Source organism: Barbus barbus (assembly GCF_936440315.1).
Source record: "Barbus barbus genome assembly, chromosome: 12".
NCBI lineage: Eukaryota > Metazoa > Chordata > Actinopteri > Cypriniformes > Cyprinidae > Barbus > Barbus barbus.
The window spans coordinates 10,311,132-10,339,105 of NC_136740.1; the positions used below are offsets into that span (position 1 = coordinate 10,311,132).

The 27,974-nt window shown below is 38.9% G+C and overlaps 3 protein-coding genes and 1 pseudogene across 13 annotated transcripts in view; 2 read left to right on the top strand and 2 right to left on the bottom strand.

Moving 5' to 3' along the window:
• The window catches only part of LOC306877907 (centrosomal protein of 192 kDa-like), a 32,310-nt gene extending 31,058 nt beyond the window's left edge, over positions 1 to 1,252 (bottom strand). For all 4 annotated transcript variants that reach the window (XM_079429946.1, XM_079429945.1, XM_079429944.1 and 1 more), the window contains exons 1-2: positions 1,069 to 1,252; positions 128 to 343 (exon numbers count right to left, since the gene is read on the bottom strand). In XM_079429946.1, the coding sequence (XP_079286072.1) occupies positions 128 to 312 (185 nt within the window). In that variant the 5' untranslated portion in view covers positions 313 to 343; positions 1,069 to 1,252. The remainder of the gene's footprint in view (positions 1 to 127; positions 344 to 1,068) is intronic.
• Positions 1,253 to 1,884: 632 nt separating this feature from the next.
• On the bottom strand, positions 1,885 to 5,674 carry LOC306877660 (nucleoporin SEH1-like). Its single transcript, XM_079429558.1, has 8 exons — positions 5,409 to 5,674; positions 5,213 to 5,263; positions 4,542 to 4,688; positions 4,043 to 4,254; positions 3,553 to 3,651; positions 3,188 to 3,328; positions 2,771 to 2,925; positions 1,885 to 2,670 (listed from the first exon to the last, which is right to left on the bottom strand). Exons 1-8 carry the CDS (start codon positions 5,517 to 5,519, stop codon positions 2,531 to 2,533), a joined length of 1,056 nt encoding a protein of 351 aa, XP_079285684.1. The 5' UTR covers positions 5,520 to 5,674; the 3' UTR covers positions 1,885 to 2,530.
• Positions 5,675 to 7,367: 1,693 nt separating this feature from the next.
• LOC306877767 (tyrosine-protein phosphatase non-receptor type 2-like) lies at positions 7,368 to 14,314 on the top strand. Of its 7 annotated transcripts, none has more exons than XM_079429721.1 (9): positions 7,368 to 7,670; positions 9,448 to 9,538; positions 9,951 to 10,071; positions 10,334 to 10,432; positions 10,522 to 10,659; positions 10,750 to 10,959; positions 11,130 to 11,303; positions 11,732 to 11,916; positions 12,258 to 13,163. In XM_079429721.1, exons 3-9 carry the CDS (start codon positions 10,054 to 10,056, stop codon positions 12,448 to 12,450), a joined length of 1,017 nt encoding a protein of 338 aa, XP_079285847.1. In that variant the 5' UTR covers positions 7,368 to 7,670; positions 9,448 to 9,538; positions 9,951 to 10,053; the 3' UTR covers positions 12,451 to 13,163. The 7 variants fall into 7 exon arrangements, with proteins under 7 accessions (XP_079285847.1, XP_079285844.1, XP_079285848.1 ...); XM_079429718.1 differs by lacking the exon at positions 7,368 to 7,670 and adding an exon at positions 8,244 to 8,568 and having other exon boundaries at positions 9,951 to 10,051; positions 12,258 to 14,314; XM_079429722.1 differs by lacking the exon at positions 7,368 to 7,670 and adding an exon at positions 8,300 to 8,568 and having other exon boundaries at positions 11,735 to 11,916.
• A 2,423-nt stretch (positions 14,315 to 16,737) lies between these two features.
• On the top strand, positions 16,738 to 25,086 carry LOC306878518 (centrosomal protein of 76 kDa-like; annotated as a pseudogene). The gene is made up of 8 exons: positions 16,738 to 16,936; positions 17,279 to 17,349; positions 18,595 to 18,723; positions 18,856 to 18,943; positions 21,233 to 21,425; positions 22,062 to 22,395; positions 24,558 to 24,764; positions 24,955 to 25,086. The product of its transcript is annotated as a centrosomal protein of 76 kDa-like (transcript).
• The last annotated feature ends 2,888 nt before the right edge of the window (positions 25,087 to 27,974 follow it).

Sequence of the window (27,974 nt, forward strand, 5' to 3'; positions counted from 1 at the left end):
AATTTTTGGACCAAATGAGATGAAATTACCCTTTTCAAAGATTCACCAAAGAAACTGAGGAAGTCAACATTCGCCCCTAGTTAGGACAGTCACGATGTTCATGAGATTGCATGCAGAAGTCTCCCACCTGTTGTCTACTGGAGGTCTAATTTTAGCCACGGTAGAGGCGGCCATGGGCATCCCGAGCATGGAGCCCAGTGTCAAGTTGCTGAGAGTGGTGTGGCCGCTACTGCCCAGCGAGGCGTTTGAAAGGAAGCTGGGAAACGGCTCATCCTCAATCTTTTGGAAGTTCTCCATGTCTGTGTGACTCATTGACACAGGGCTTCAACACATGAGGAGTGACCTATAAAACAAAAACAGAAGAGAGTGAGCAGGCCACATCATAGGAAACCAGTGATAAATTATACTGTCATACTGTACTTGGGTGTTTACTGGACATGGCAGACTGCCATGAATCTGTAAACATCTACATCGTCAACTTAATACAAAGCTGGACAATGTTATTTTTCTTGAACAGTGTCAAATCAGACATAACGGGATGTTTTATAACTCATACTGTTAGACAGAGCTGAAATCTATTGATATGGCTGCTGGTTCCTGATATGGCTGCTGGCTGCTGGTTTTGCTTCATTACTAAGAAATGCCAAAGCACATTTTAACACTTTACACTGAATAAAAACGACATTTAGCAACCTCGTGAACTTGACAGTTTGACGTTAGTTAACTTAGCAGACTAGCATTAACAGTTCAATAACCAAAAACTGTAACTGCACATTAACCTCTGTAGTATGTTTCTGACAGCAGAATAACAGTCTTTTTGGGGTGGACTGAATAAAAACCAAACAAATAAGGTTAACGAGCTGTTTAACTCAAATAAACGGTTAACTCAATGAAGGCCAAGACACAAACACTTCAACCACACAACTTAAACAGTTAAACAATAAAGTACCCTTTTCCTGGTTCGGGCTAACGTTTTTTGGCCAGTCGTTGGTTGAAAACTAAAGCGTGACAACAACTCTGGAAAAGATTTGCAACGGCTGAGAGGAATCTGTTTCGAAGACAACTTACCATGAGGGGAAAAGCGCCTAAATAAACATAGCTCATTCAACTACTTCATGCAAATTCTGCACCGATAATCCGTATAATGCAAAAAATCGTTGCAGCTAACGTTACAGCGGCCTCTCCGGTTTTTGAGAAGAGTTTGTCGAAGTGTAAAGATGACGTGAAGCCATTACGGGAGAATCCCGCCTCTAGGTTTCTCTTTGCGTGGGCGGGGCTTCGACATAACGGCAAATTTGATTGGACAATCTTTTTTGAGTACTTTCAAAGAGTGGCTAAATCACGTGTCAATCACGTTGTTGTGTGTTTTGAATGAAGCAGCTGTTTGTTGGAAACATTTTTACATAAATTGGTTCTAAATAACGTTGATTTATGTATACTTTACAGTTAGTAGTTACAGAAGAAAAATGCGGAATGCATGAGGACTTTAACTGGCTGTACAGGTCATACGATCAAACATTTTAAATTATTATGTAATTATATTTTTTTAAATTACAAATGACGTTCCATATAAAAATGTGATCCACAGAGCAGCTGAAGGAGCCCTACATGAACACATTCATAGTAATTCACCTAACGGCACTGTCTGATCAAATTTAGACTAGAAATAACAATTATTCTGATTTAAGACCATACACAAATATCCAGAGTACAGGACAATATATGTGCATTCACACACAATAACAAATACAAGAATTGTTGAAAACATAAAATATAATACCATCCATTATTAAAGTTGTGGTAAGAACATTTCTAGCTTTTTTCAGGCTCAGTCAGATTTTTATATTCAATCCACTGTTTTATAAATAATAAAAGAAAACAATTCTGTTGAAGTGTTTAACACACCATGGTATTTAATACAACTTCCCTTTTTCGTCACAGGAACTTTTGACCATACATGTACATCAAATCATCTATCAAAAGTAACCAAGCAAGGATTATTATACTGTTATCGCCTGTTTTACTAATGAAATAGAAATGCATGATTCAAATAAAACAAGCTCAAATATTTCTGAATACTTCATACATACCAGCTGCTTAAATCTTAACCTTTATGACTCTCGTACATTAACACGAGTGAAGCCAATTAGACCAATATTTTGCAGATTTGTAATGACAGCATCTTTTTTCCTTAATCATGTCAACAAAACATAATTAAAATAAAACATGTACTCCTATATAGATATGATGTCTTTTCGTTATCAGAACATGCATTTAAACACAGAAATGGGCAAAAAGGCCATGTATTTTTCAGTCTGTATCCAGAGTAAAACATAATTATTTAGACAGAAAGAAAAGTCAATTTAAAGAACATTCCTTGAAGGCAGTTTATAATATTAATGGACCCATGGTGAGTTTGCCAGTCTTCTTGCATGTCCAGCAAGCACAATCAGTTGGTCTCAGTGTAAAGTCCAGTATCAAAGAAGCGCTCAGCTCCAGATTTCCTCAGGGTGGTCCTGTCATATGGCATCTATCTTCCAGTGGCCCCGTTTAGAGCACTCTGTGCAGTAGCAGATCCCAGGACGCCGCTCAGAGCACCAGGCTGACCAGATAATGGACTACCATCTCCCTTTAGAATACCTGTGCACTTCCAATTGTCCATATAGTTTGCTGGAGAAATGGTCAATTACATATTGTCATTACAATAAATGAAGAATTCATAACACTTCAGTAGGTGCATTTTTTGATGATTGTTATTACAAACCCTCACCTTTCCAGAGTCTCACACAGCCATCGTCACCAGAGGAAGCCAGAAGTGTACTGGTGATGTTCCAGCTGACCCGCCACACCTGAGAGTTATGGCTGTCAAACTGGGCCAGCACCTGCACCTCAAATTTAGTGGTCGCTGAAGAAGAGCTGTCCTTTCTGTTAGTAAAAAAGAAGCAAGTTAATTCAGGTAAATCTATTGACATCTAGTTAGAATTAACCCAAATATGTCTAAATTTAAAGCTTCAGAAAAAAAATCTTGCATTATTAAATAACCCTAGCATAATTTTATTATAATAAAATGCAATTAAAAAGTACAGATGCAGTGATGTACAAGGTTAAACAGTAAAGACAAATACATGGCACCGCCTTATATTAATCCCATTCTACTGTAATATACATTTCGTTTCATTTTGCTCACCGAAGTGGAACCAGTTTGAAGATGCGCACGTCTTTGGTTGCAATAGCAAGTACATGGAAAGACCGTCCCAGATTTGGAGCAAATGCAATATCATGTACAGCATCTGTAACAGTCATCAGTGTCTCTGCTTTGGCATATTTCCTACAACCATGACAATACAAAGTCAAAAAATAAATATTCAACCTGTGAAGGTTAAAACACATATTTAAATATTTCAAATGTGTATAAAAGATGCATGTGCTAACTGTTGGTATTTCTTAGGTCAGTGTGACATGACTAAATTCAACTTCAGAATGTCTAAAATGTTTTTTCCCTGGATGAGTGTGAACTAGCCTATAAAAGGATAGAGAGACTTGAAGGCAAACCTTGTAACTTCGTTATACTCGTATATCTGAACTTTGCCGCCATACGTTACATTGCTGTCATCGCTACCCACTGCAATCATAGGTGCATGAGCTCGGGAACTGTAAAAGACAAAAAAAATATATATTTTCATTAATCAAACAGGTGCATTCATTGATTCGGTTTACCAAGACAATATAGTCTCAAAAGTGGTCAGAGATGCCTTGAAAGTCAAAAGATACTTGGAAATGTTTTCTAACATCTATTGCATCTGACCTCACTGTTCGAAGCATGTCAAATATCTGTGATATTTGCAGTCACAGATCTAATGAGCACACAGTCGATTTCAAACTTTCAATTATCTGAGACTTTCAGATTCAGGATATATTAATTCACAAAATGTGCACATCTGCAAAGTAGATTCTGCAATTAAATCCACAACTGGGTAGGTGTACATCATGCTTACATCTATTCACATGTAAATGTGATTATCTATCATTTGTGAATTTTCACCTGGAAGGGTTCCAGGAGATGCAAGAGCAGGAGAGTTTGGACGAGATCTCATGCTGCAGGGACCACTGGCTCAGGTTCATCACGTCAGGGGCCTCGTAGATTCGCACCACCCCGTCTGCAGAACATGTGGTCAGCATCAAGCCCATGTGCTTTGGGGCAAACTTCACATCCGTCACAGATGTCCGACTGTCCACAAGTGTGGTTCTCTTTATCTGATGTGAGAACAGGAGAGACAAATGTTGACTGTTGTAATGTACAATTGTTATGCACAGGCTATGTTTGGCATAGAATAACTGCTTTCTGTGCAATATTTACAGTATACTCTCAAATATATGCAGTGCAGCATATGATAAGACATCAAAAAAGCACTAGACAAAGAAGAGTACACTTAGCATTGTAGCCACTCTTATTTAGGAAGCCTCCTTTCACAACCATGTATGAACCCTAAACAAATCCAACTTATTTAGGGCAAATGCACATGCTAAAAAGGATTTCTTACCCAGTGGCTTTGTCCTCGTTGTTTGTCATTAGACTCTCCAACAATCTCCTCCCATACTATAGCAGTACGATCAAAGGAGCAGGATGCCAACACTTGTCCAAACTCTGGATGGGCCCAGGTCACTCTCCAAACCGAGCCACTATGAGTCTACAAAACATAAGTTTATGTCAGAGTAGAGCACAAAACCCAAGACACCTGATTATGCTGAATAAATTAGCTTTCCATTGATGTATGGTTTGCTAGGATCAGACAATATTCGGCCGATATACAACTATTTAAATATCTGGAATCTGAGGGTGCAAAAACAAATAAAAAATCTAAATATTGAGAAAATCGCCCTTAAAGTTGTCCAAATGAAGTTCTTAGCAATGCATATTACTAATCAAAAGTGAAGTTGAGATTTACAGTAAGAAATTTATAAAAATATCTTCATGGAACATGATCTTTAATATCCTAATGATTTTAGGCATTTAAGAAATCGATCGTATTTTTGGCTATCACTACAAATATACCTCAGCGACTTAAGACTGGTTTTGTGGTCCAGGGTCACATATTTTGAGAGACCCTATCACATAATGTTTTCAGTATAGCCATAATTATGCCAAAGTTGCTTGTTTTCAAACTTTAACAGAACCTGACAGTGTTGACTCCTGGTTTATGGGAGGACATACTTTCCAGCTGGCTGTGCAGTTCCATTCTCCATTATCACCCTTATCCCACACCTAAGACGGGGGAAAAAAAATAAAAAATACAAAAACGATGTGCACACTTTTGTCATATTCACGTCCTTTTAATTTAAAGTTACACTGCATGCTCGTTAACCACATATGCTGCATGCAAACACTAGCAGGCCAGGAGATGATTTACCTTAATGCTTTGGTCGCTGGAGCACGTCGCCATTCTCCGCCCGTGAAAATCATAAGAAACATCGTGGATCAGATCTTTATGATCAGCTGCGATGCTGCGTGCGACAAACATCCTGTTTTTATTATCGCCACTTCTTGATAATCGCACGCGGGAAATAAACACGAATTTGTGCACTTCCCTACTTTTTTTTTTTAAACGCGAGGTTGCAAGCAGTCCAATCACGTTGGACTTAGAAAGCGTGTGTCCCAGATCTTTATAATGAAAGATGGGATAAACCATTTTAGAGGTTGACGTGAAGATCAGGGGAAATCCGAGCATGCGCAGTAAAGCCGCCTCGCATTTTAGTCAAACAGCGCCCTCTATTGCATGCAACAAGACAGGAAACCACGAAATGTTTGAGATTTGCGTTTATTGAACAGTAAAACATGTTTGTTTTTAGAAAATATTAGGACGTCAATCTTTACTCGTTTGGATGAACAAAGTCAACTGGCTAGAAAAGAGCATCCAAAATGTGCTGCTATATAAAGAGGCAGCTGCTTTAGATCATTCAACACAACAGTAAAACAGCAATAGGACGTGAACAGTGCAAACATGAACCTTAATAGAATTTAGAAATCATCAAAACACACCCATCATCTCAGAAATGAGAAGTATGGGAAGCAAAAGAGCAGCAAGGGACAACTGAATGGAAGGGCCAGCGTTGCAAAAGTCTTCCTCACAACAGGTGGTCTTCAAGGTGTATAAGGTCTTATTGGCAAGGAACTCTACATCTGTTGTCTTGTTGCACTCCTCCTTGGGAAGACAACCCATCACCTTTATATCCAGGACAGAAGCTGAAAAAAAACAAAGGGGAAGGATTGCGGAGTAACAAAGATAGATGGGTTTATGAAGAGAAAAGACAAAACTGAAGGGAAAAAAAAAAAAAAAAAAAAAAAAAAAAAAAAAAAAAAAAAAAAAAAAAAAAAAAAACACACCCCATTTACCTGCTTTACCAATTCCCACATAACACAACTCATCACCACTGCAGTTTGTCTTGGTAGTGTAACACACATTCCAGAATCCAAGCTCACACCGAAAGCACTCAAGTGTTTGTCCTGCAAGCAAAGGGAAATTAAAGTGCATTATTCTCTATTGCAACAAACAGGTGTACAGTGTGGTTGCGTTTTATGTTAACTGGATTTTCAAATGCCATTAAATCACTCATACACAAAAGGGACTTAATCACATTGGTTCTACTTAAAATGTAGTAGTATAGAAATAAATAAGTAGTTTACAAAAATCCATTCAATGTTACAATAAAACAATATATAGCACAATAGGCTACTTCTCAAATTCCATTGAAATTGACTTACCCAAACAAAACAAAGACATCGCCATCACAAAGGCAGTAAAAACAGTTCCTCTCATGTTTAAGTGAGCTTTAAAAGTAGATAAGGCCATCATATGAAAGCAACACTTTGAGCTAGAGACTACTAAACACACAGCCAGTCTATACAATGAGAATTGCTGCATAATGCATGACAAGGTGTGAGGGGAATAAAAGCATGATCTTATTAGCTATTAATAAGAAGCAGCTGTTTAGCACGTGTACCGCAAGAAAACCCTAAATGTATCACGTGCATGTTCAGACACATCCTTTCTCAATCGTAATTCACTTCCAATCAAATTAAATTGACAATATATGTAGCCTAATGATGCATTTAATTAATTACATCAAAAGACAACAAGAAAAAAGAATATCAATAAATTAAAATAGATATTTTCAATCATTTTCCTGGAAGTAGTGTTTCATTTGTGAATTAAATTGTGTAATTGAATTTAAAAGAATATTTAATTTGAACAAATCTTTTTCGTTTAATTCCACGCACTAATTCGGAACGTGTTACGACGGCGGAACTCCTTATATGGGCATTTCTCCTGGAAGAACGCGCCCGTGCACGCATCGACCAAAGCGAGAGCGCGCCCATCAACGCGTTTCATTCAGCAGCACTGCACGGGACTCGATCGGGAAGAATGTCTCTAAAGAAGAGTGTTTTTGGTTGTGAGGGAAAGATAACCTTGTTTCGGCTTCCTAAAAGAACCCAGCGTTACGTGAACAGTGGATACAGTTTGTTTTTTCCGGGGCAGCAATGACGTTTCTCAAGTGACAAACGTTTTATAAACAAGGCCCAGTTCGACGCTGGATTTGCGCATCGTTTAATACTGAAAGATGGAGCAGTCCCAGCTTTAAAAGATCCCGGTCATGATTCAGAACTGCAGACGGTATGTGAAACGGCATCAAATGTCTGTGTTTTGTTGGCGATCGGCGCAAGTGCTCGTCACTCTTTAGCCCCGCCCACACGGCACGCCTCGGCTCGGCTTTTTCCGGAGAGAATCGGAAAGCTGGATCTTTCTTTTATTAATATTATAAAACTAAAGACTTTTTGGAGATATGAAGGATGCAGTACTACTCTATAGGTACTCAAGATTAACATGAGATTGGGTAAAACTGTGTATGTTAGGTCCCCTTTAATACTTCTGCTTTATAAAGTTTTTATATGGCAGAAATAGCAATGCTAGTCTGCTTTATGTAACTGTTTATGCTTAATATTGTCTTTTTGCTATAGCTTGAAAAGTCATGCTCTAAGTTGGTGAATGAGGAAGGCGGGGGGAAAAAAGCTTAGTATTGACATTTGTGGAAAAACTTGATTTGTAAATCAAGACTTTTAGTAAAAGATCGTGACATTTTGTTGGTGAATGACTTGAGTGAATGACCCACTCATTGCACAAACTTTGTAGTAGCCTTCTCAAAGAGTCAGTGAATGAACCGATTCAAAAGATTCGACACTTGTACGAGTCTCCAGCAGCACCTGGAAGTAATGGAGGTGGCCATGTGGAGTCTTGTCGACAGAGGGCGCTGTTTGTCGCGCTCCACGGGCACACGGAAGTAGCCGATGGGGGTGCTGAAAGTGCTGGTAATTTTATCCTCTTTGATGAGGGTTAACATCGCACTGCACCGTTCCTTGCCGTTTTACGGGATCATGACCATTTTTAACAATGGAATGAGCTCAGACGACATATGATTGAACCATTTCCCATTTGAATAACCCCGCTTCGGAAAAAAATGCATCAGGAGTTTGAGAACATCGATTCATCTGGACAGTGGCAAAACCTTTATAATGTAAGTCATACGGTTCTTCTGAATGATTAAATTTGAGCCGTTCTGGGTAATTCAACTTTGCGTTACAGCGCATGCGCGTAATACCGAGAAATACGGTCCACATGAATTTACTAGCCGCAGCTACATCTAAAATAATCTTGTTTTGTGAATCGTTTCAGCTCGGGTAAACGCGAACGTGAGTGGAAATGGTTTTACAACTCAATCGGTTTATTATCTTTAATTCTTGTCAACAAGCAAAACGAATAAAACCATACAGCGAATTAAAATATCTTGTTTACACGGAGTAAATGCCAGCAATGTGAAGTGCGTGAGCGGTCATGTCAGTGCGGTGCATTAGAGCAGCTTCCGGCCAACACGCGGGCTGCGTCTCAACACCTTGTGAGCTGTCTACCTAGACAGCATTTCAAGACCTCTGTTTCACGTTAGTTTGTTTTAGGCACCATTTGCGTTCCAAGTCCTATCACCCTAAATGTCATCTGATCTCTGCCGCTTTCTAAAACCCCCGCGTGCATCTGTGATACTCGAAAATGCTGTCAAGTTAGGGAGCTCGCTAGGTTTTGACACACCTCCATATGGTTTCTGAGAACTGACGAGCACTTCCCAAGAACTGAAGAACCGAAGCTGTCAATTCTCTATAACTCAGCCAGAAAGTCCTACATGCCCAACCCCCCTTATTTGGCAGAATATATTTTATTTTGACAGTGTTATTAGTTCTTTATTTATATTTTAATAACACTCCCTCCTTCTATATATAAAGACAAGTGTATATGCAGGTTTTTACATGTCATGTAATATATGAGAGAGGGGACTGGTGTTATTGAATTTTTTTTTATAAAGGGTTTTCACACTGATGTTTGTTATTTTGTAATCTCTTTCTAGGAAATCCGTATCCAGTCTCAGGAGTGTCCCTTCAAAGTGGCAACGTTCCCAGAAAATCGCAATAGGAATAGATATAGAGACGTCAGTCCCTGTACGTTTCTTCCATGTAAACCATTTCAACAATGTTTCACTCATTTTATAACCTTGCCCTGAAAAGGACAGTTTAAATTTGTATCATTATTTAGCCAACATCATGTTGTTTCACATCTGTATGACTTTTCTTTCTTTCTTTTGTCTGTGAACCAAAATAGGAAATTGTATAGCCTCAGGATAACAGCCTCAGTCACCATTCACTTTCATTGTATAAAGGAAAAATGTAGTGAAAGTCAATAGTGACTTAATGTGTAGAAACAGCCATACAGATTTGAATGACAAGTGTTTTATTAAAATAGTCCTTACAAGCTTTTTTTTTCTTCTGTAAACTTAATCTTGATTTCAGATTAATTTAACACAAATTGACAAAATGTCGACTCTCCCTGAATAACTTGAATTTTTGTGTTAAGATGATCACAGTCGGGTGAGATTAGAAAATTCAGAGAATGACTACATAAATGCGAGCCTAATTACCATTGATGAGGCCCAGAGAAGGTACATATTGACACAGGTATGGCAGTAATGGAAAAAGTAAGTCCACTGTTTGCATTTAGCTGACTTGCATTGATGTCTCATGTGAGCTTAATATACATTTACATGTGGTTCTTGTATACCAACACATTTGATTTACATGTTTCCCCTGTTTTTATTGAATTTGTGTTTAGCATCATGAAACCTGTCTTTTGTAGAACTAAGAAGAATGTCTGGAAGATTGTAATTTAATGTAACATGCATTGACCAGCTTGTTTGTGTATTCTCTAATGTAATTGCAGACACTTTTCTCTTTCTGCAGGGCCCACTGAGGAGCACTTGTGGTCACTTCTGGCAAATGATTTGGGAACAACGTTGCAAAGCAGTTATTATGCTTAACAGAGTTATAGAAAAAGGCTCGGTGAGTGAACATAATTATGTATTATGCTGATAAGAAACAAAATACATAAATTTTTTTTTTTTTTTGCTGTTTTTGTTCAATCTGAACAGGAGAAGTGTGCACAGTACTGGCCATCAGAGGAGGAGCGAGACATGGATTTCAGTGACACTGGGTTTGTGGTGACTCTGGTGTCTGAGGATGTCAAACCGAATTACACAATCAGACTATTAGAACTCAAAAATGGCAAGGTGAACGTAATGTTAAATCATTATGTCATTGAATTCTTCTCTAAACAAAACATCAAAATTAAATGTTTCAATTTTGTCCCATATTTTTAGACCGGAGAAACCAGAGAGATCTACCATTTTAATTACACAACGTGGCCTGATTTTGGCGTGCCGGAGTCCCCAGCATCATTCCTCAACTTCCTTTTCAAGGTTCGAGAATCTGGCTCTTTGGGGCCAGAGAACGGACCTGCGGTGGTCCACTGCAGTGCAGGAATAGGGAGATCTGGGACTTTCTCATTGGTTGACACCTGCCTTGTTTTGGTAAGACTGCAGTTACAACATATTGAATAATTCTAAAGGTTTTACAGCTCATTTATTACATGCATTATGTGAGGCTGTAATCTTTTTTTTTTTTTTTTTTTTTTACCTGGGTTATCATGTACAGTATGATGTTCTGTTTAACTGATTTCATTGTCGTTTTGTATTTGTAGATGGACAAGAGGAAAGACCCTTCGTCTGTGGACATTCAAAAGGTTTTGTTAGATATGCGAGAGTATCGAATGGGCCTTATCCAAACTCCAGATCAGCTTCGATTTTCATATATGGCAGTCATGGAGGGAACAAAGAGCATCCTGGGAGACTCGGCTCTACAGGTGTCAAGCATGGTGCGATTGCATTATTACATTTGATTTTGAGTAATTTATTAATAACCAGCATTGCGTAAAAAAAAAAAAAAGTATTGCATTTATTTGCATTATATTGTGTTATTCCCCCCAAAAAACTACAACACTGTTCCAAATTTTGGGGACAGTAGATTTATAGTAGATTTAATAGATTTATACTTGAACATTTATAATGTTCAAAAGTGACAGAGACATTAATAATGAATTTTGACCTTTGAAACACTAAATTATATTTATTTTTGTGTGTTACTTTGATAAACCATAGTAATCGTGCTTTGCAATATATGTGAATAGTTGATGTGTAACATGTCGATAAAACAAAAACACACACACAAAGTACATGTTTTGCTTCCCAAAAGTATTTAATGTACTGTTTATGTGTCTCTAACACTAAACCTTTGCATTGACAGCAGAAGCAGCCTGAAGAGTGGCAGGAGCCAGAAGTTTATTTGGTTTCATCTTCTCCGAGCTCCATCCTGAATTCAGAGAAACTCAACGGACAGTCTGACTCTTGTACAGAGCCACATGATCCAGGAAGAGAACGAGACAGCATACATTCACAAAACGAAGAGCATACGGAGTTAAAAACATTAAGGTAAGATAAAAGAAAAAATAATGTTTTATCTTGTTAACTGATAGCTGAGCGGAATCTAGTTCAGACAACCATAACTGTAACAACAGTACTAGACAGAATTAAAAGTTGATCAAGATCTATATGTAATGCATCCATTACCACTCAATAGAAAACAACTCTTTTAAATTGCAATAATATTTCACAATATGACTTTTTATAACCAGTATTTTGTGAAAATATATTTAGAAAAAGGATGTGCATTAAGTGATGTAATTATGTTAATACCAGGAAAATAGCTCACTTTTTTTGCCTATTAAAAAATCTGAAGTAATCAACCATGTGTGTGTTGTTATTACTTCCAGCCTACGCAAGCGGAACCGCGATGAACGGATAGCCAGCACGGCACAGAAGGTGCAGCAAATGAAGCTGAAACTAAGCGATTCGGAGAAGAAGAAAGAGAAGTGGCTTTTCTGGAAACCAATTCTCCTAAATGTCGGCGCAGGTGCAGCTGTAGCACTGGGACTGTGCATGTGCTGGGCCTTTCTGTCCCAGTAATGCCGTTTTATCCCACAGATTCCTCTTCTTGTCTTTTATTCGCCCAGGGACCCAAATTATGGTACTCATATTAGTAGGTGCTTGGATGTTTCTAGATGAGGGACAAAAAATGTAGAATGATCGTGTTTACAAGCATTCATACCTGGATGTTCTTCATGATTTATTGACTGTTTGTGTCATATGTGGTTATTACAGTGTAACGAATGACGTAGTTACGTTGTAACTACTATTGTAATTCTATCACTGTAAGTTCTCGCGGCCTAACAACTTTCACTGTACAGTATTTTGTCTTATGCGGAGCAATGTTAAATAGACCCTCACCAGTCCGTCTGAGTCAGTTTATTAATGCGTCTGTTTGTTAAATTTCGGCATGGATATTCATAGGGTGACTCATTTGTTTCAGTAGGTCAAAGCCCAGTGAGTTTCCATACATGCACATCTCAGGATCTTCTAGTAATAAACTGACTGTAGATTCAGCCAAATGTAATAAGTGGTCCGGATTCCACTTTCAAAAATGTACATAGTAAACTCTTTACTAAAGAAGAAAAATTGCTGTTTTGTTTGCATTATTTTTTGTCTCCAGCATCTTCTGTTCATATGCTTTTCTGGTTTCTCAAACTTATTTGCATCCGTAAAACGGTATCTCTCATTTCATCGATACACGTGGTGTGAAACTGATGTATGAGTGCAAATAAATGTAGATTGTGACAGGCTGCATGTTTACAGATGGCTACATCAGTGCAGTGTCAGGTCTGTTATGTTTAATTTTTAGACAATGGATGCTAAACTAAGCCTAGTGATTTATTTTTGTCTCCACGGATCATAGTTTGTTTCCAGTCGCCGTTACCTCACACTGTAGGATTTCATTGTGGGTTTAATGCCAATTACTTAGCAGAATCAATGGGAGTCAAATTAGATGTTTCTTCCTGCCATGGTTCCAGGAATTGATCCAATATTTCCAGAAGTGGCTAATGGTGGAGTGGTCATTTCATTCCATCTAGCCAAGTGACCAACCGGGAAAGAACAATCCTTTTTCCTCTCAGCGGTCTGTTGTCACAAGTACGGGAAAAAGCTGTGTTTAAGGGATGACCTTTTAAGAGCTAATAACATTTTTCAAAGATATTAGAAAGCTGTTCCCAACATGCTATCAAATGTAAGTGACATCTGGTTTAATAATTGAATATAAAAAGCTGTTGAACTCATTCTCCTGATAGTTCTAAAGCTCTGAAGATATTTTTAATTTTATTAAAAAAAAGTCTGTGTAGGTGTTTCAGTAATGAGTCAAGTGGATTATTTAAAGAATGTGAGATACAGAATAAACAATTTTTTTAAGGTTTAGGCAGTTGCATTTGAAAAGCTTGAGAACTGTATTGGTTTCTTGTTTTGTGTTATCATTTTTAGAAGGGTTTCAAAGTACATTACAGTAGATCAATGTTGGTATTCTGTTATTTTTTGTTATTCTTGTGAATGCAAAATTTAGCTAAAAGATTAATGATGTAATTCTCTTTTTCTGAGAGGTTTGGGTTACATATTTTAGATTACCGGGCGGTTCTAAATGTAAAGCTTTGTCACATCCAAATCCAAATAGAAGAGAATGCACATTTGCATTTATTTGGTTACTTTGGGAATTTCTCATGATTTTAGAATAGCAGTTTTGGATTTAAGAGTAACATGTCTATGGTTAATATTACTTGAGGCTTTCACGATATGTTTTAAAACATAAATTGCACATTTGCTCCTCAAACTAATTTGAAAGCTGTTGTGTTTGTAAGGACTTTCAATAAGGACAGCATTACATGACTAAAAACGCTCTGTGGAGAACTACAAGATAACTTTTTTATTATTGAATAAACATTACAGCTACAAGATTCAAGATTTGTATGTGTCACATACACAATTATACAGGGTATAACCAGCAGTGAAATGTAGGTAGGAGCGGCCCGAACGGCGTCCGAACACAGCGGCGCCATTTTGTAAGGACACTTTCGTTCAAATGTTGAACATTTAATAAACAGTTGTAAGTTCAAAAATAAAATGGGGAAACCATAAAATTGCATTTATGAATGTGGAATTTTATCAAAAATGCTAGATTTAATAAAGTGATTTTTCATCCTCTTTAGAATAGGCCAAATGGAGGCGTTGATATCGCGTCCAGCTACTAAAGAAAATAAATAATTATGATAATGCAGTTTTTATTTAAGTAAAAAGTTCAAGTACACGTTTATAATAGATTTAATGTTTTTGGAAGAATTTTTTTATTCTAAGCAAGGCTGCATTAATTTGATCAAAAATATTGTAAACAATAATATTGTTAACTTTCTTACAATTTAAAAGAACTGATTTTTATTTGAATATATTTTGAAATATCTTCATATTAGAATGATTTCTGAAGGATCACGTGACACTCAACACCGGAGTAATGGATACTGAAAATCACAAAATGTGTTAAAATAGTAAACAGTGCTTTTAAATTGTAATAATATTTCACAATATTGCTGTTTCTTCTCTATTTTTAATCAAATAAATCCAGCTTTTATGAGCATAAAGGACTTCTTTCAAAAAATGACCTAACCAAACCTGCATGTTGAAATTGAAAATCTCTTAATGTTGTTATTTGTCAACTAACCCATTTTCAGATGGATATCCATGGTAAAATTGGTGATGTTTTAGTGGAGACCGTGAGGGGTGATGGGCAGCATGGACAGATTTCATGCATGCTCTCCAGCGGAGGGGAATCGTGGATGATGTGATGAAAGATCTCCACTTCACAAATGTGAAGACTAAGACTATTTTGATTATATATTGATGTTTTGCATGCATTGAGATTGCAAAATGAATGCATCTTTTTCCCAATACATAGATATTTTGTATCGATTTGAAAGACTAGCTGATTTCCCATCAGGATGTTTCTCACACTGAAGCTGATTCTGTGAACAAGTCCGCAACTCGTTTTGTGGACAAGAACATCACACAGCTGAAGACAAAATGAGTGATTGTTAATGGGCCATCATTTTTACCCTCACATCATTCTAAACCCATAATTGTGTTCATCTTTAAAACACAAATGAAGACATTTTCTGTGCTTTAAGTGTAAGTGCATTATTTACCCTATTTGATGTGCAGCATGTACAGTGGTGTGAAAAAGTGTTGGCCCCCTTCCTGATTTTTTATTTTTTTGCATGTTTGTCACACTTTAATGTTTCAGATCATCAAACAAATTTAAATATTAATCAAAGATAACACAAGTAAAGACAACATGCAGTTTTTGAATTAAGTTTTATTATGAAGGGAAAACAAAATCCAAACCCACATGGCCCTGTGTGAAAAAGTGCTTGCCCCCTAAACCTAATAACTGGTTGGGCCACCCTCAGCAGCAACAACTGCAATCAAGCGTTTGATAACTTGCAATGAGTCTGTTACAGCGCTGTGGAGGAATTTTGGCCCACTCATCTTGGCTGAATTGTTGTAATTCAGCCACATTGGAGGGTTTTCGAGCATGAACCGCCTTTTTAAGGTCATGCCACAGCATCTCAATAGGATTCAGGTCAGGACTTTGACTAGGCCACTCCAAAGTCTTCATTTTGTTTTTCTTCAGCCATTCAGAGGTGGATTTGCTGGTGTGTTTTGGATCATTGTCCTGCTGCAGAACCCAAGTTCGCTTCAGCTTGAGGTCACGAACAGATGGCTGGACATTGTCCTTCAGGATTTTTTGGTAGACAGCTGAATTCATGGTTCCGTTTATCACAGCAAGTCTTCCAGGTCCTGAAGCAGCAAAACAGCCCCAGACCATCACACTACCACCACCATATTTTACTGTTGGCATGATGTTCTTTTCTGAAATGCTGTGTTACTTTTACGCCAGATGTAATGGGACACACACCTTCCAAAAAGTTCAACTTTTATCTCGTCAGTCCACAGAGTATTTAAACACTTTTTCACACAGGGCCATGTGGGTTTGGATTTTGTTTTCCCTTCATAAAAAAAAAAAAACATTAATTTAAAAACTGCATGTTGTGTTGACTTGTGTTATCTTTAATTAATATTTAAATTTGTTTGATGATCTGAAACATTAAAGTGTGACAAACATGCAAAAAAAATTAAAAATCAGGAAGGGGGCCAACACTTTCTCACACCACTGTATGTGCGCTGATCGAGGTTTCTACGTCAATAAAAGCCTGTTCATTATTGACATATATAAAGTGATTGTATTTCTTCAGAAGAATTGGGTTAAACCACTTAGTTCTTATGGATTACCTTTATTATATGATGTGTCAAAGTTTTGGTGGAATGAACTTTAAATGGAGGGATGTAAATCTCTCCAGTTTCATCAAAAATATCTTTATTTGTGTTCCAGTGCACATGGTGCTGATTAAAACCGACACGTCTGGGGACACAACACTCATTTCTTCTTATTTTCTTGACTGGCGGAGAGCTCTCAGTGCTCCCAAGGGAAAACCCAGTGTCTCTGCAGAACTGTTGGGAGTGGGTAAGCAAATGTCCTATTATTAAAGGTGAACAGCTTTTCATAACACATAACACGCAGTTTAGCCAAAATACAAATTATGTGAATGTTTCTTCTGAGGAACATAAAAGAATATATTTTGACTAAAGTTTCAACGTTTTTAACTGTACATTGAAAGTTGATGGGGTCTCAAACAACTTTGGACCCAAGTACCTTTCATTTTATGAACAAAAACAATTGCAGCATTCTTCAAAGTACCTTCTTTTGGAGATTTAAACTATACATTTAAGTTGTAAAGAACACATTAAAGGGTGTTAAGCCTTAAAAATTGTTAATGGGCATGTGTGCATGTATTTTTTTCCTCAGGCAGTGAATGTAAAGTAGCTGTTGGTGTTTTGAATCTGTATCCTCCTCTTACTGAGACCTTGAGCCCTGATGTCATCACCACATAAATGCTTCAGTTTATTTAAAATGAAGTCATTCTGTATAACATTCAAAGGAACATTTAATGTTGAGTACCAGTAAAGCTCTACTGGTAGCATGAAAAAATCATTTAGACTCATCCCTGTAATAAAAATGTTTACAATAATGCACTTGTAATGAAAGTCTATGGGGCAAGACATTGCACCAGGATAAATGTTAAATATGCACTGTATTAAAGGTACAGGCATGTAGTTTAGGGATAGTTAAGGGATAGTTTACCCCAAAATTAAAATTCTGTAATTTAATCACCCTCATGATGTTTCAAACCCATACTTCTGTTCATCTTAAAAATATAAATGAAGATAATTTTTTTTTTAAATGTGCGAGATTTCTGTTCCTCCATTGAAAATCCATTCAGCCAAAACTTTAAGAAAGTACAACAAAACTTTAAAAAGTACACAAAGACATTGTAAAAGTAAACCATCAATTTGGTTTATGAGGATTAATATGCTTCTGTGGAAACATAATCACTTTATATGATGAACAGATTTGATTTAGGCTTTTATTCACATATAAACATTGATAAAAGAATAAATGTAGCACATCAAACCCTGGTTTCACAGACCAGGCTTAAGCCTAGTCCTAGACTAAAATGTAAATCGGAGAGGTTTAACTGAAAGAAATTTGCACTGACTGATCTTAAAACATGTCAGTGCCTTTGTTTTGTCCTAAAGGAACACTCTACTTTTTTGGTAGTCCCCAGCTAGGTAACTAGTTATGATATATGTAGCTGGGGACTACTTTCAGGTGCACCCATGGTACGGGAAGCGAAGTTCCTTGATTATTACACCGGAATGAGAGTATAGTTCGTAGCCAACTTTTCAATAAAACAAACCTCATTGGTTTATCGCAAGCACATTTGACATTATGCTTGCTGTATTTGATGTTCTTTGTGTTTATGCGTTGATCATTGTTTTTAATTTTTCAGCTCCAGTCATAACTATGTAATGAGCAGTTGAACGAACCACACCTATACACTTTTCCATTTTATATGTCCACCATTTTTTTTACTTTGAACCCAGAACATTCCTTTAAAGGAGTTGTTATTCTCTAAGCATCAATTGTTACAAAAAGGGGGATGATAAGTCTTCAAAACAAAGCTTTCTCATTCTCATAATTTCTCTATTATTTGTCTCAGTAACATTGCATTATAAAAATAGCTTGCCTAAAACAAAAACTCAGGATCTTGCTTTTTCCAGCAATCCCTGGAAAGGCAGAAAACAGCTGAGAAGGAGAGGCTGTTTTTGGTGTATGCCAAACAGTGGTGGCAAGAGTTCTTGGAAATTCGACCCTCACACCAGTCCAAACTGGTGAAGATCTTTGCACAGGTGACCTGATGTTACTGAGCAATGTACTGTTGAATGTTGCAATATATATATATATAAAACTAGATTGGTGATTAATGCTTGTTCATAACAATATTTGCATCAGATGTTTTATAATACTTGTGTGTTTTCCAGGATGAAAATGGCGTGAACCGGCCTGTGCGCTCATATATACGGGTATTGCGTGCCGGCAGGTTGCTTGAGAGTCCGCGACAGGCGGCACGTAGCCTAACTATGCTCCCGTCCAACTGGTTTTCTATAAAATACAAATCTTGTGTCATCCTAGGCTATCTGTAATCAAAAGCATATTTAAAACTGGAATATAATTTAATTTCATTCACATGTGTTTCATAAACACATAATCCTTTCTGGATCACAGTCTGCCATCAAAATGATACATTTAATTATTCTCTTATACCACTCAAATTAGAAAACATTATTATAAGCTAACCGTTGTGAATTGGGCTAAAGTAAGTGTCACGAGTCCGGGCTCGGCAGTTCTTCCCTGTCGCCACCAGAGGTCACCATCTCCCTTCCTCCCGGACTCATCTACGTAAATACATACTCACACACCTGTCCCACTCATTACACCCACAGCTGTTCCCAATTGCCACGGACTATTTAGTCTCCCCTCTCCCACCACTCTGCCTGGTTGCTTTACATGATATTTGTGAATGTGTTTTTGGTTCATGTCACGAGTCCGGGCTCGGCAGTTCTTCCCTGTCGCCACCAGAGGTCACCATCTCCCTTCCTCCCGGACTCATCTACGTAAATACATACACCTGTCACATCTCACACACCTGTCCCACTCATTACACCCACAGCTGTTCCCAATTGCCACGGACTATTTAGTCTCCCCTCTCCCACCACTCTGCCTGGTTGCGTTACATGATATTTGTGAATGTGTTTTTGGTTTCTAGTGTCTGCTCCTTTTCTGTTTTGTTTTGTGCCGTGTTGGCCTTTTGTTTTGAATTAAAGGAGCCTTACCTGCACTTGGACCCAGACTCGTCTTTTCGCGGCGCTTCTTCGCCGTCCCGTGACAGAACGCAACCAGCAAGGATGGGTCCAGCAGGGAGGTTCCTCCACATCCGCCAGGGAGACCGGAGCATGGAGGATTATGCCAGGGACTTCATTGGAGGAGCTCCTCAGTCGGCGACGGAGAAGACCTGCCTCATGGTCTTCTTCTGGGGAGGTCTGGCTGAGCCCTTCAAGTCCCTGGTACCATACTGGGACCCCGGGGAGTCGCTGGAGGACTACATTAACCTGGCTCTGCAGGTGAGCGGCTCAGCCTTCAGGTTGGAGTTAGCTGCGGAGCCCGTTCACAGTTCTCCCGAGGCCGGCGATCCGGGGGACGGCGACGGCCGCGCCCAGTGCCTCGCGCCCGCTTCCGGAGCGTCCTGGTCTGATGTGCAGCGTGCGGGAACCCTCGCTGAGTGAGCGAGCGGCGTTGGTCGCTCACGTTCCTCCCGAGACAGCTGTGCTCGCTCACGAAGCTCCCGAGGTGATGGTGACCACTCACGTCCCTCCCGAGACAGCTGTGCTCGCTCACGTTCCTCCCGAGGCGATGGTGTTCGCTCACGAAGCCCTCGAGAGAGCGGTGTTCGCTCACGAGGCTCCTGAGACAGCTGTACTCGCTCACGTTCCTCCCGAGACAGCTGTGCTCGCTCACGAAGCTCCCGAGACAGCTGTGCTCGCTCACGAAGCTCCCGAGGCAATGCTGACTGCTCACGTTCCTCCCGAGACAGCTGTGCTCGCTCACGTTCCTCCCGAGGCGATGGTGTTCGCTCACGAAGCCCCTGAGAGAGCGGTGTTCGCTCACGAAGCCCCCGAGAGAGCGGTGTTTGCTCACGAGGCTCCCGAGAGAGCGGTGCCCGCCCACGTTCCTCCCGAGACAGCTGTGCTCGCTCACGAAGCTCCCGAGGCGATGGTGACCACTCACGTTCCTCCCGAGACAGCTGTGCTCGCTCACGTTCCTCCCGAGACAGCTGTGCTCCCTCACGAAGCCCCCGAGAGAGCGGTGTTCGCTCACGAGGCTCCCGAGACCGCTGTGCTCGCTCACGTTCCTCCGGAGACAGCTGTGCTCCCTCACAAAGCCCCCGAGAGAGCGGTGTTCGCTCACGAGGCTCCCGAGACAGCTGTGCTCGCTCACGAGGCTCCCGAGAGAGCGGTGTTCGCTCACGAAGCCCCCGAGAGAGCGGTGTTCGCTCACGAAGCCCCCGAGAGAGCGGTGTTTGCTCACGAGGCTTCTGAGGCGGCGGTGCCCGCTCACAAGACTTCCGAAGCGGCGGTGTCCGCTCACAGGGCTTCCGAGGCGGCGGTGCCCGCTCACAAGGTTTCCGAGGCGGTGGTGCCCGCCCACAAGGCTTCCGAAGCGGCGGTGCACGCCCACAAGGCTTCCGAGGCGCCGGTGCACGCCCACAAGGCTTCCGAGGAGGCGGTGCACGCCCACAAGGCTTCCGAGGCGGCGGTGCACGCCCACAAGACTTCCGAGGCGGCGGTGCACGCCCACCAGGCTTCCGAGGCAGCAGTGTCCGCTTGCGAGCTTCCCCGGATGAATCCACCGTGTCCGCCCTGGCCTCCTGTTCTGCCGGCGCCGTCCTGGCGCCCGTGTCTGCCTCCGTCTCTGGGCCCTCTTCCGCTGCACGGGCCTGGCCCACCTCCCCCTGTTCCACCTCCCTCCGGACTATTGGGGGTGTTGGTGGAACGTCTGGAAGCCGTTCCTTAAGGGAGGGGTCATGTCACGAGTCCGGGCTCGGCAGTTCTTCCCTGTCGCCACCAGAGGTCACCATCTCCCTTCCTCCCGGACTCATCTACGTAAATACATACACCTGTCCCATCTCACACACCTGTCCCACTCATTACACCCACAGCTGTTCCCAATTGCCACGGACTATTTAGTCTCCCCTCTCCCACCACTCTGCCTGGTTGCGTTACATGATATTTGTGAATGTGTTTTTGGTTTCTAGTGTCTGCTCTGGGCTACACGCACCTCATTGCCGTTTTTGTATCCCAGTCCTTTTCTGTTTTGTTTTGTGCCGTGTTGGCCTTTTGTTTTGAATTAAAGGAGCCTTACCTGCACTTGGACCCAGACTCGTCTTTTCGCGGCGCTTCTTCGCCGTCCCGTGACAGTAAGGCGATAGTTTTGAACACTGGCTGGTTATGTTCAGATTCAAATATTGATTTCGGATAATTTTTAACCAAAAAAAGTTACGGACTGCAGCTTTAATGTATACATTTTGGAGCCAAATTTTTTTTTTTAGTTAACCACTCACAAATGTGCTTAATGGGTTTGTAAATATTTTGCTTTAAGACCAGCCTTCCTGTTTTATTTTCTGTAACAGACACCTCCACCGTCCAATAGACCCAGATGCTCCCCCCATGGTTCCCCAACCAAAACCCACCCACCCTTACCGGACGCTCCGCTGCGTCTTCAACCACAAGACGCTCCTGGCAAACTGTCAGCCGTCAGATGCTCTGGAGCTGTGTGTATTTGACTTCACAGATGGCTCCCGCTGGAAGGCCATGAGCGAGGAGGCCGTGAGATCTGTATGTGTACCCGGCTCCACCTCCTCTCTCCCACCAACTCCTCCTCTCTGCTCCCCTTCTTTAGTGCCTAATGAGGCCAGCAACCAACTTGAGCTGGAAATGCGCTACCTATTAGCAGAGCATAGAAAGGTAATATATCCACACATGCACAAGCAACCTCCCACCCAAAAGCAACATATGTAAAGTGCATTTCTGAATACAGCTAAAGAGAACATCATAGATGCAAACTGCTCACCTTTCAGTGAAAATTCACCTTTTTGAGATCAAAATAGGTCACTTACAAGATTTGTGCAGATCAGATGAGAAAGTGTTTTGACACAACTCCTGTGTGTTTTTGTGTGCGTGCTTTGGTTTCGAATTACAGAACCACACATTTATTTACAATGTGCTTTTGCAGTGTTGAGTCAATTACAGGCATCTCTGTTGAAAGCAATGGTCAGTCAGAGGTGCTTTCTGTAGGTTAGTCAAGTATAGTTCTACACGCTCGCAGATCTACCTAATAGAACGGGTGAGAGAGAAAAGCATACACACGTTGTAAATAAGAGATTGATTGTGTAGTTAGTCATTGATTATATCTCAGTCAGTTGCGCTAGAAAGTAATTTGCTCGATTTCTCTACATAATCCATTGACAATTGAAGAAAAGTTTTGTTTGTCTAATAGGACTGAACATCCACGTATACTGTTTCAGGAGTGACAAATATGAGTGTAAAAAATTATGCACATGAATCCACTACATTGTTGTGCCAGTCATTGCTATGATTGACAGTGATTACTGTAGCAACGGACAGAACTATCTGACAAACTGATGTCAAAAATAGACCTGTGCATTAAGTGATGCAGAGTAACATAGCTACAGCATATCTATAGTTAAAGATAACTTAACACTCTTTTTGATGTGTCCTTTTTAAGGCAATGTTTAAAAAAAAAAAAAAAGATTTTAAATTCAATCTAAAAATCTTTCAAAATATTTAATGCATTATTATTTGATTGTACTTGCTATACTAAAGTACAGTACTAAAATTTGCTATAATAGTCATTTTATAATAAATCCAAAAGCTAGAAGTCAAAACTAGGGAGTGGAAATGGCAACTGAGCTAATGAGTGATCCTCTGCTGCCATCTACTGGATATAATGGTAAATTGATGTAATTGTCATCTTAAAAGTCTTTGTTTTCTTCCAGGATTTTTGGCACATTTTTCCATGTCATCTCCATGAATGAAAAGTGAATCTTTAAAGTGAATTTTACAGCACAATTGTAGAGTTAAAAAATAATATAGGCTTTAAAATAATGTATAAGTATTTAAAAAAAGAAAAGAAAAAAAAAGTCTGTCACCTTTTTCACCCACGATGTGTTTGCATCCCTGGAACATTTACCCCACAAATGAACCATCCATTACTCACGTGTCAGTCCAAAATGACAAAAAAGCACCAGAAAAGTATCATGAAAGTGGTCCATACAGCTAGTGTGATATAATGTTTTCTTAAGCTATTATTCAAAAGTTTGGCGTTTTTTTTTATAATTATTATTTTATTATTACAACCTGAATTTCAGAATGTTGGAACGTTTTTAAATTTGACTAAAATGAAAAGTAAAAGAATTTCAAATCACATGAGCCAATATTTTATTCACAATAGAACATAGATAACATAAACTGAGAAATCTTACAATTTTATGCACAAAATGAGCTCATTTCAAATTTGATGCCTGCTACAGGTCTCAAAATAGTTGGGACGGGGGCATGTTTAACATGGTGTAGCATCTCCTCTTCTTTTCAAAACCGTTTGAAGATGTCTGGGCATCGAGGTTCTATGACCATAACAGTGCTATGACAGTTTAGTATGATTTTGCCAGAAAAAGTTTTGGGATTTTTAACATATGTTAATGTAAAAAAAAATATTGTATTTGTTATACTTGTATTTTTCTAAATAGTTTTTGCCATGATAATATCCTAAGATGCTGACATGGCATTAAATAAAAATATACTACTAGTAGTAGTCTATTCCTCCTAGAAAAAGTATTGTATTATTCCAGAAGACTTTGAATATCATCGACCACTTATATTATGCTTTTTGTAATTTTGAAACTTAAAATACCCAGTTCAATATTCAATATTTTGTATTATTTCAAAGAAAAAAAAGGGACTTAGGGTTTGAAGCAACATGAATGTTTGTATAATTTGAATAATTGAATAAGAATAATTTTTGAAAATGTGAAATCTGAGTTTACCACAGATATACAAGACTATATTCTTGACATTGAAAATACTTTTTAACATGCTTTTGTCTGTAGGATCTCGGTCTGGCATGATCACCTATCATACTTGCTGTCAGCAGTGTTGTCGGCGTATGAACTAGAGCGCTGTACTGGTGTGTCGTGTGGAAACGAGGAGTTTCAGGATGCTGTGAGAAGAGCGGTACCTGACGGACACATTTTTAAAGGCTTTCCTATTCATTTCTTGCACCGTAATGCGCATAGGGCATTCGCTACCTGCCTCAGGTACCTGCACAGTAAAAACAAAGCTACCTATAATGCCTTTTTTATTGATATGTCACTTAAAACAGAAACAGTTTAAAGAAGTAGCAAAAAATTAGCAATTTTGTTCACTGCTGTTAGTGGTCAAAAGTCACACTGCAGCTTTAAAAAAGACAAACTACCATCTGCTAACTTGTTTTCTTGTGTATCACAGGTCACCGTTCTGTGAAGAGATTGTTTGTTGGATCCTGTAAGACTGGCAGTGAGGGTTCGCGTGTTTGCCTATCCAGAGTCAGCTTGTGCTGTGTGGATCATGTTTGCTTGCAAGTACAGATCTGTGCTATGACAGAAAGTAGTATGACCATTCACTTCAGGTTTATAGAATTCACAAATCTCCTTTACAGCTCCTTAAACTAATCTGCTGGGAGTATTATTATGAGTTTTGCAACTACATGTATGCCATTCAAATCTATGCTGCTCATATATGTGCAGTGCAATTACAATTGTTCTACGTGTGTGTGTGTGTGTGTGTGTGTGTGTGTGTGTGTGTCTGTCTGTCAGTTGGAGGCTTTTAAAATGGTAATTATGGATATATATTTTTCTAAATAAATCACTTTTACAATGGCTTTATTTGTCCTTGGCATGGTTTCCATTCTCTTTTGCCATTTAACTTACCAATTTGTCAGATTCATTCATTCATTCAGGATTCTTTGATGGCTAGAAAGTTCAAAAGCGAAATCTTTTGTAACATCATAAATATCTTTACTGTCCATTTGATCAATTTAATGTGTCCTTGTAATAAAAGTATTATTTTATTTAAATCTTACTTACCCCAAACGTTTGAATGGTCAGTGATATCATGAAAATATTAAGCAGCAAATTTTAAATTAGAAGAAGTTTGTTCAAAAATACTAGTTGAACTTAAGCTTTCCCAACAATGGGTTTTATCAGATGAAAATATGTATAAAACAAACCAAAGAATTTTCACCTTGTTAGTGACACACCAATGTACTGTATTTAAATGTATTTTATTTAATTTTAATATATATTATTTTCCTAATGACAGGTTTTTTAACATATTTGTAAATGTAAACAGGCAATTTAATGAACGGTAGTAAATGAAACTGTCAAGCATTTTTAGAGAATAAAAATACTAACAAGTGAATACAACAAATACCGGTATGTCTATGTCGTTTTTGGCCAGGAGATGGCAGCATACTCTAACAAAAATAAAAATAAAAGAGATTGCACAATTGTAGACTTGATCCTATAGATAAGATGAGCCAATATATCCTGATCCGTCCTCATGCTACAGCACATTTATTGAAGCCAGAGCAGAGATGAGCTTGCATTTTCCTTAAGATGACCTTTGTGATTGTGTTCCTTTTGTGGTATTAAGAGTAATTAGCAAATCTGGCAAAGTATTCAGAGAGCCCGCAGTAGATCACAAGTGCACATTATCAATTCATTATTTATCTCTCCAAGGTTGCATCATTGTCTCCTCCATAAGCTTCTAATTAACCGGTACTAGTTGCCATGGCTGCCACCCAGTTCCACTAGAATGGAAGCGAATTTGAAACAGATATGCTTTTACAAACGGATGTTATTTTTTAAATCTTGAAATGTAGTCTGATGAGTCATTATGGTGTTATTAGAATTCCTTTATGTTGATCAAGATAAATTTAAGGTTGTAAAAAGAAACTGTAATAGGCCTATGGTTTCGCAAATAAAAATACCACAATGTGCTAAATGTAACACATTGGATATGAACATTATCCACCTTCTTTGTGTTCCACAGAATAATTACTTTGCAGTGAGGAAGTAGGCTTTTTTTTCCTTCAGATTCATTAGACAATTCAATAAACACTACATCAGTTTATTACAAACAGTGTGTTTATGATTACGATACATTTAAATAATATTACCAGTTTGCAATATCAAACAGCGTATAGTAGCTAGCTAGTGCTTGAGATTTTCAGTGGCCAGTAGGTGGCGACAGGTAGGTCACTTTAGAGTGAGTTATTGAATTATTCACTCATTGGATTCCTTCAATGAACACTGATTCATTCAGGAAGTAAACGCTATTATTTTGTGGCCCTTCAGTGAGATGGATAATAGGGCCTCAAAATGCACTGAATGGCTTTGCTTATCTTTTGTTTCATTTTCTTTTTGCTGTTTAATCCACTTGCACATTACAAATAACTTGTGAACTGTGTGGAAACGGTGACATCCAATTATATCCGTCTTTCCAATCTCTTGTTAACAATTGTGCGTTCAGCTACTGAGCGTGTCGAGGACAAGGAGTATGTATGGCATTGGGGGTTGAAGTTGTGGAAAGGGTGATTTTGGTTAATGAATATTTCCTTTTTGACTGAATCCCACCTTCATTTCTAATCACATTTCCTGTCTGGGAGAGGAAGTGTTTGATAGAGCCAAACAAGTATTGTCTTCACTGCATATGAAATGTCTTGAACTGCAGGTGCAATATTCTAATGGGTCTGTAGGGACAGAAACATCATCTCACCAGACCAGTGACAAAAACACACTCCGCTAACACTGACAAAAGTGGCTGTTGATTACAAGAGAAGTTTGACTTGATAGTCTGAAAAAAAGGCTTTCCAAAACAACACATTGTGTTGTTAATTGATCAATTTGATCAAATCTAGGCTGCTGCAGATGTGACGTCAACCAGACTCTTATTGTTATATGACAGGAATGTTTTTTTTTTTCCTTTTAACATCTAATATTCGTTTCCTTATTCTTAGTTTTAATATAACTGCTTACTTAAACGTCTCAGCTTGATTCTTTGTGTGATTTTAATTGAAAATACTAATGAAAGTTCATTTTGTTTTTCATTTTTATGCCCTCTCTGTTTTATTTTTATGAAAATCTTCCAAATTCAAGTCAAACTGGTATCTTGAATATTATTTGACTAACATTTCATTGATATTTTCAGCAATTACTTGAACTCATCCACAGATCATTTACAAATATGAGCAATGTTCAAAAAACATGAATATTTACAAGAGTGTAAAAAATTGTGCCAGTTTGTAATTACACAGCATGCATTTATCCAATTACATACACTGTAAATTGCAAATGAGATACTTCAGAGTGAAAAAGCATAAAAGGTAAAATGGCTTCAATTATCTAATCCAAGAAAGACCTGCCACTTTTGTAATGAAACAAATACCTAACACTTTTTTTTCCTTCTCATTAATGGAACAAAGGCAA

Excerpts from the sequence above, each read along its gene's own strand:
- LOC306877660 (XM_079429558.1), bottom strand. The coding sequence starts at position 5,519 with ATGTTTGTCGCACGCAGCATCGCAGCTGATCATAAAGATCTGATCCAC. Across the intron at positions 4,255-4,541 it reads AACGAGGACAAAGCCACTGG|ATAAAGAGAACCACACTTGT; the intron begins GTAAGAAATCCT and ends TTCTCACATCAG. Across the intron at positions 3,329-3,552 it reads GAGTATAACGAAGTTACAAG|GAAATATGCCAAAGCAGAGA; the intron begins GTTTGCCTTCAA and ends TCATGGTTGTAG.
- LOC306877767 (XM_079429716.1), top strand. The coding sequence starts at position 8,512 with ATGCATCAGGAGTTTGAGAACATCGATTCATCTGGACAGTGGCAAAAC. Across the intron at positions 10,660-10,749 it reads TAGAACTCAAAAATGGCAAG|ACCGGAGAAACCAGAGAGAT; the intron begins GTGAACGTAATG and ends CCATATTTTTAG. Across the intron at positions 10,960-11,129 it reads TTGACACCTGCCTTGTTTTG|ATGGACAAGAGGAAAGACCC; the intron begins GTAAGACTGCAG and ends TTGTATTTGTAG.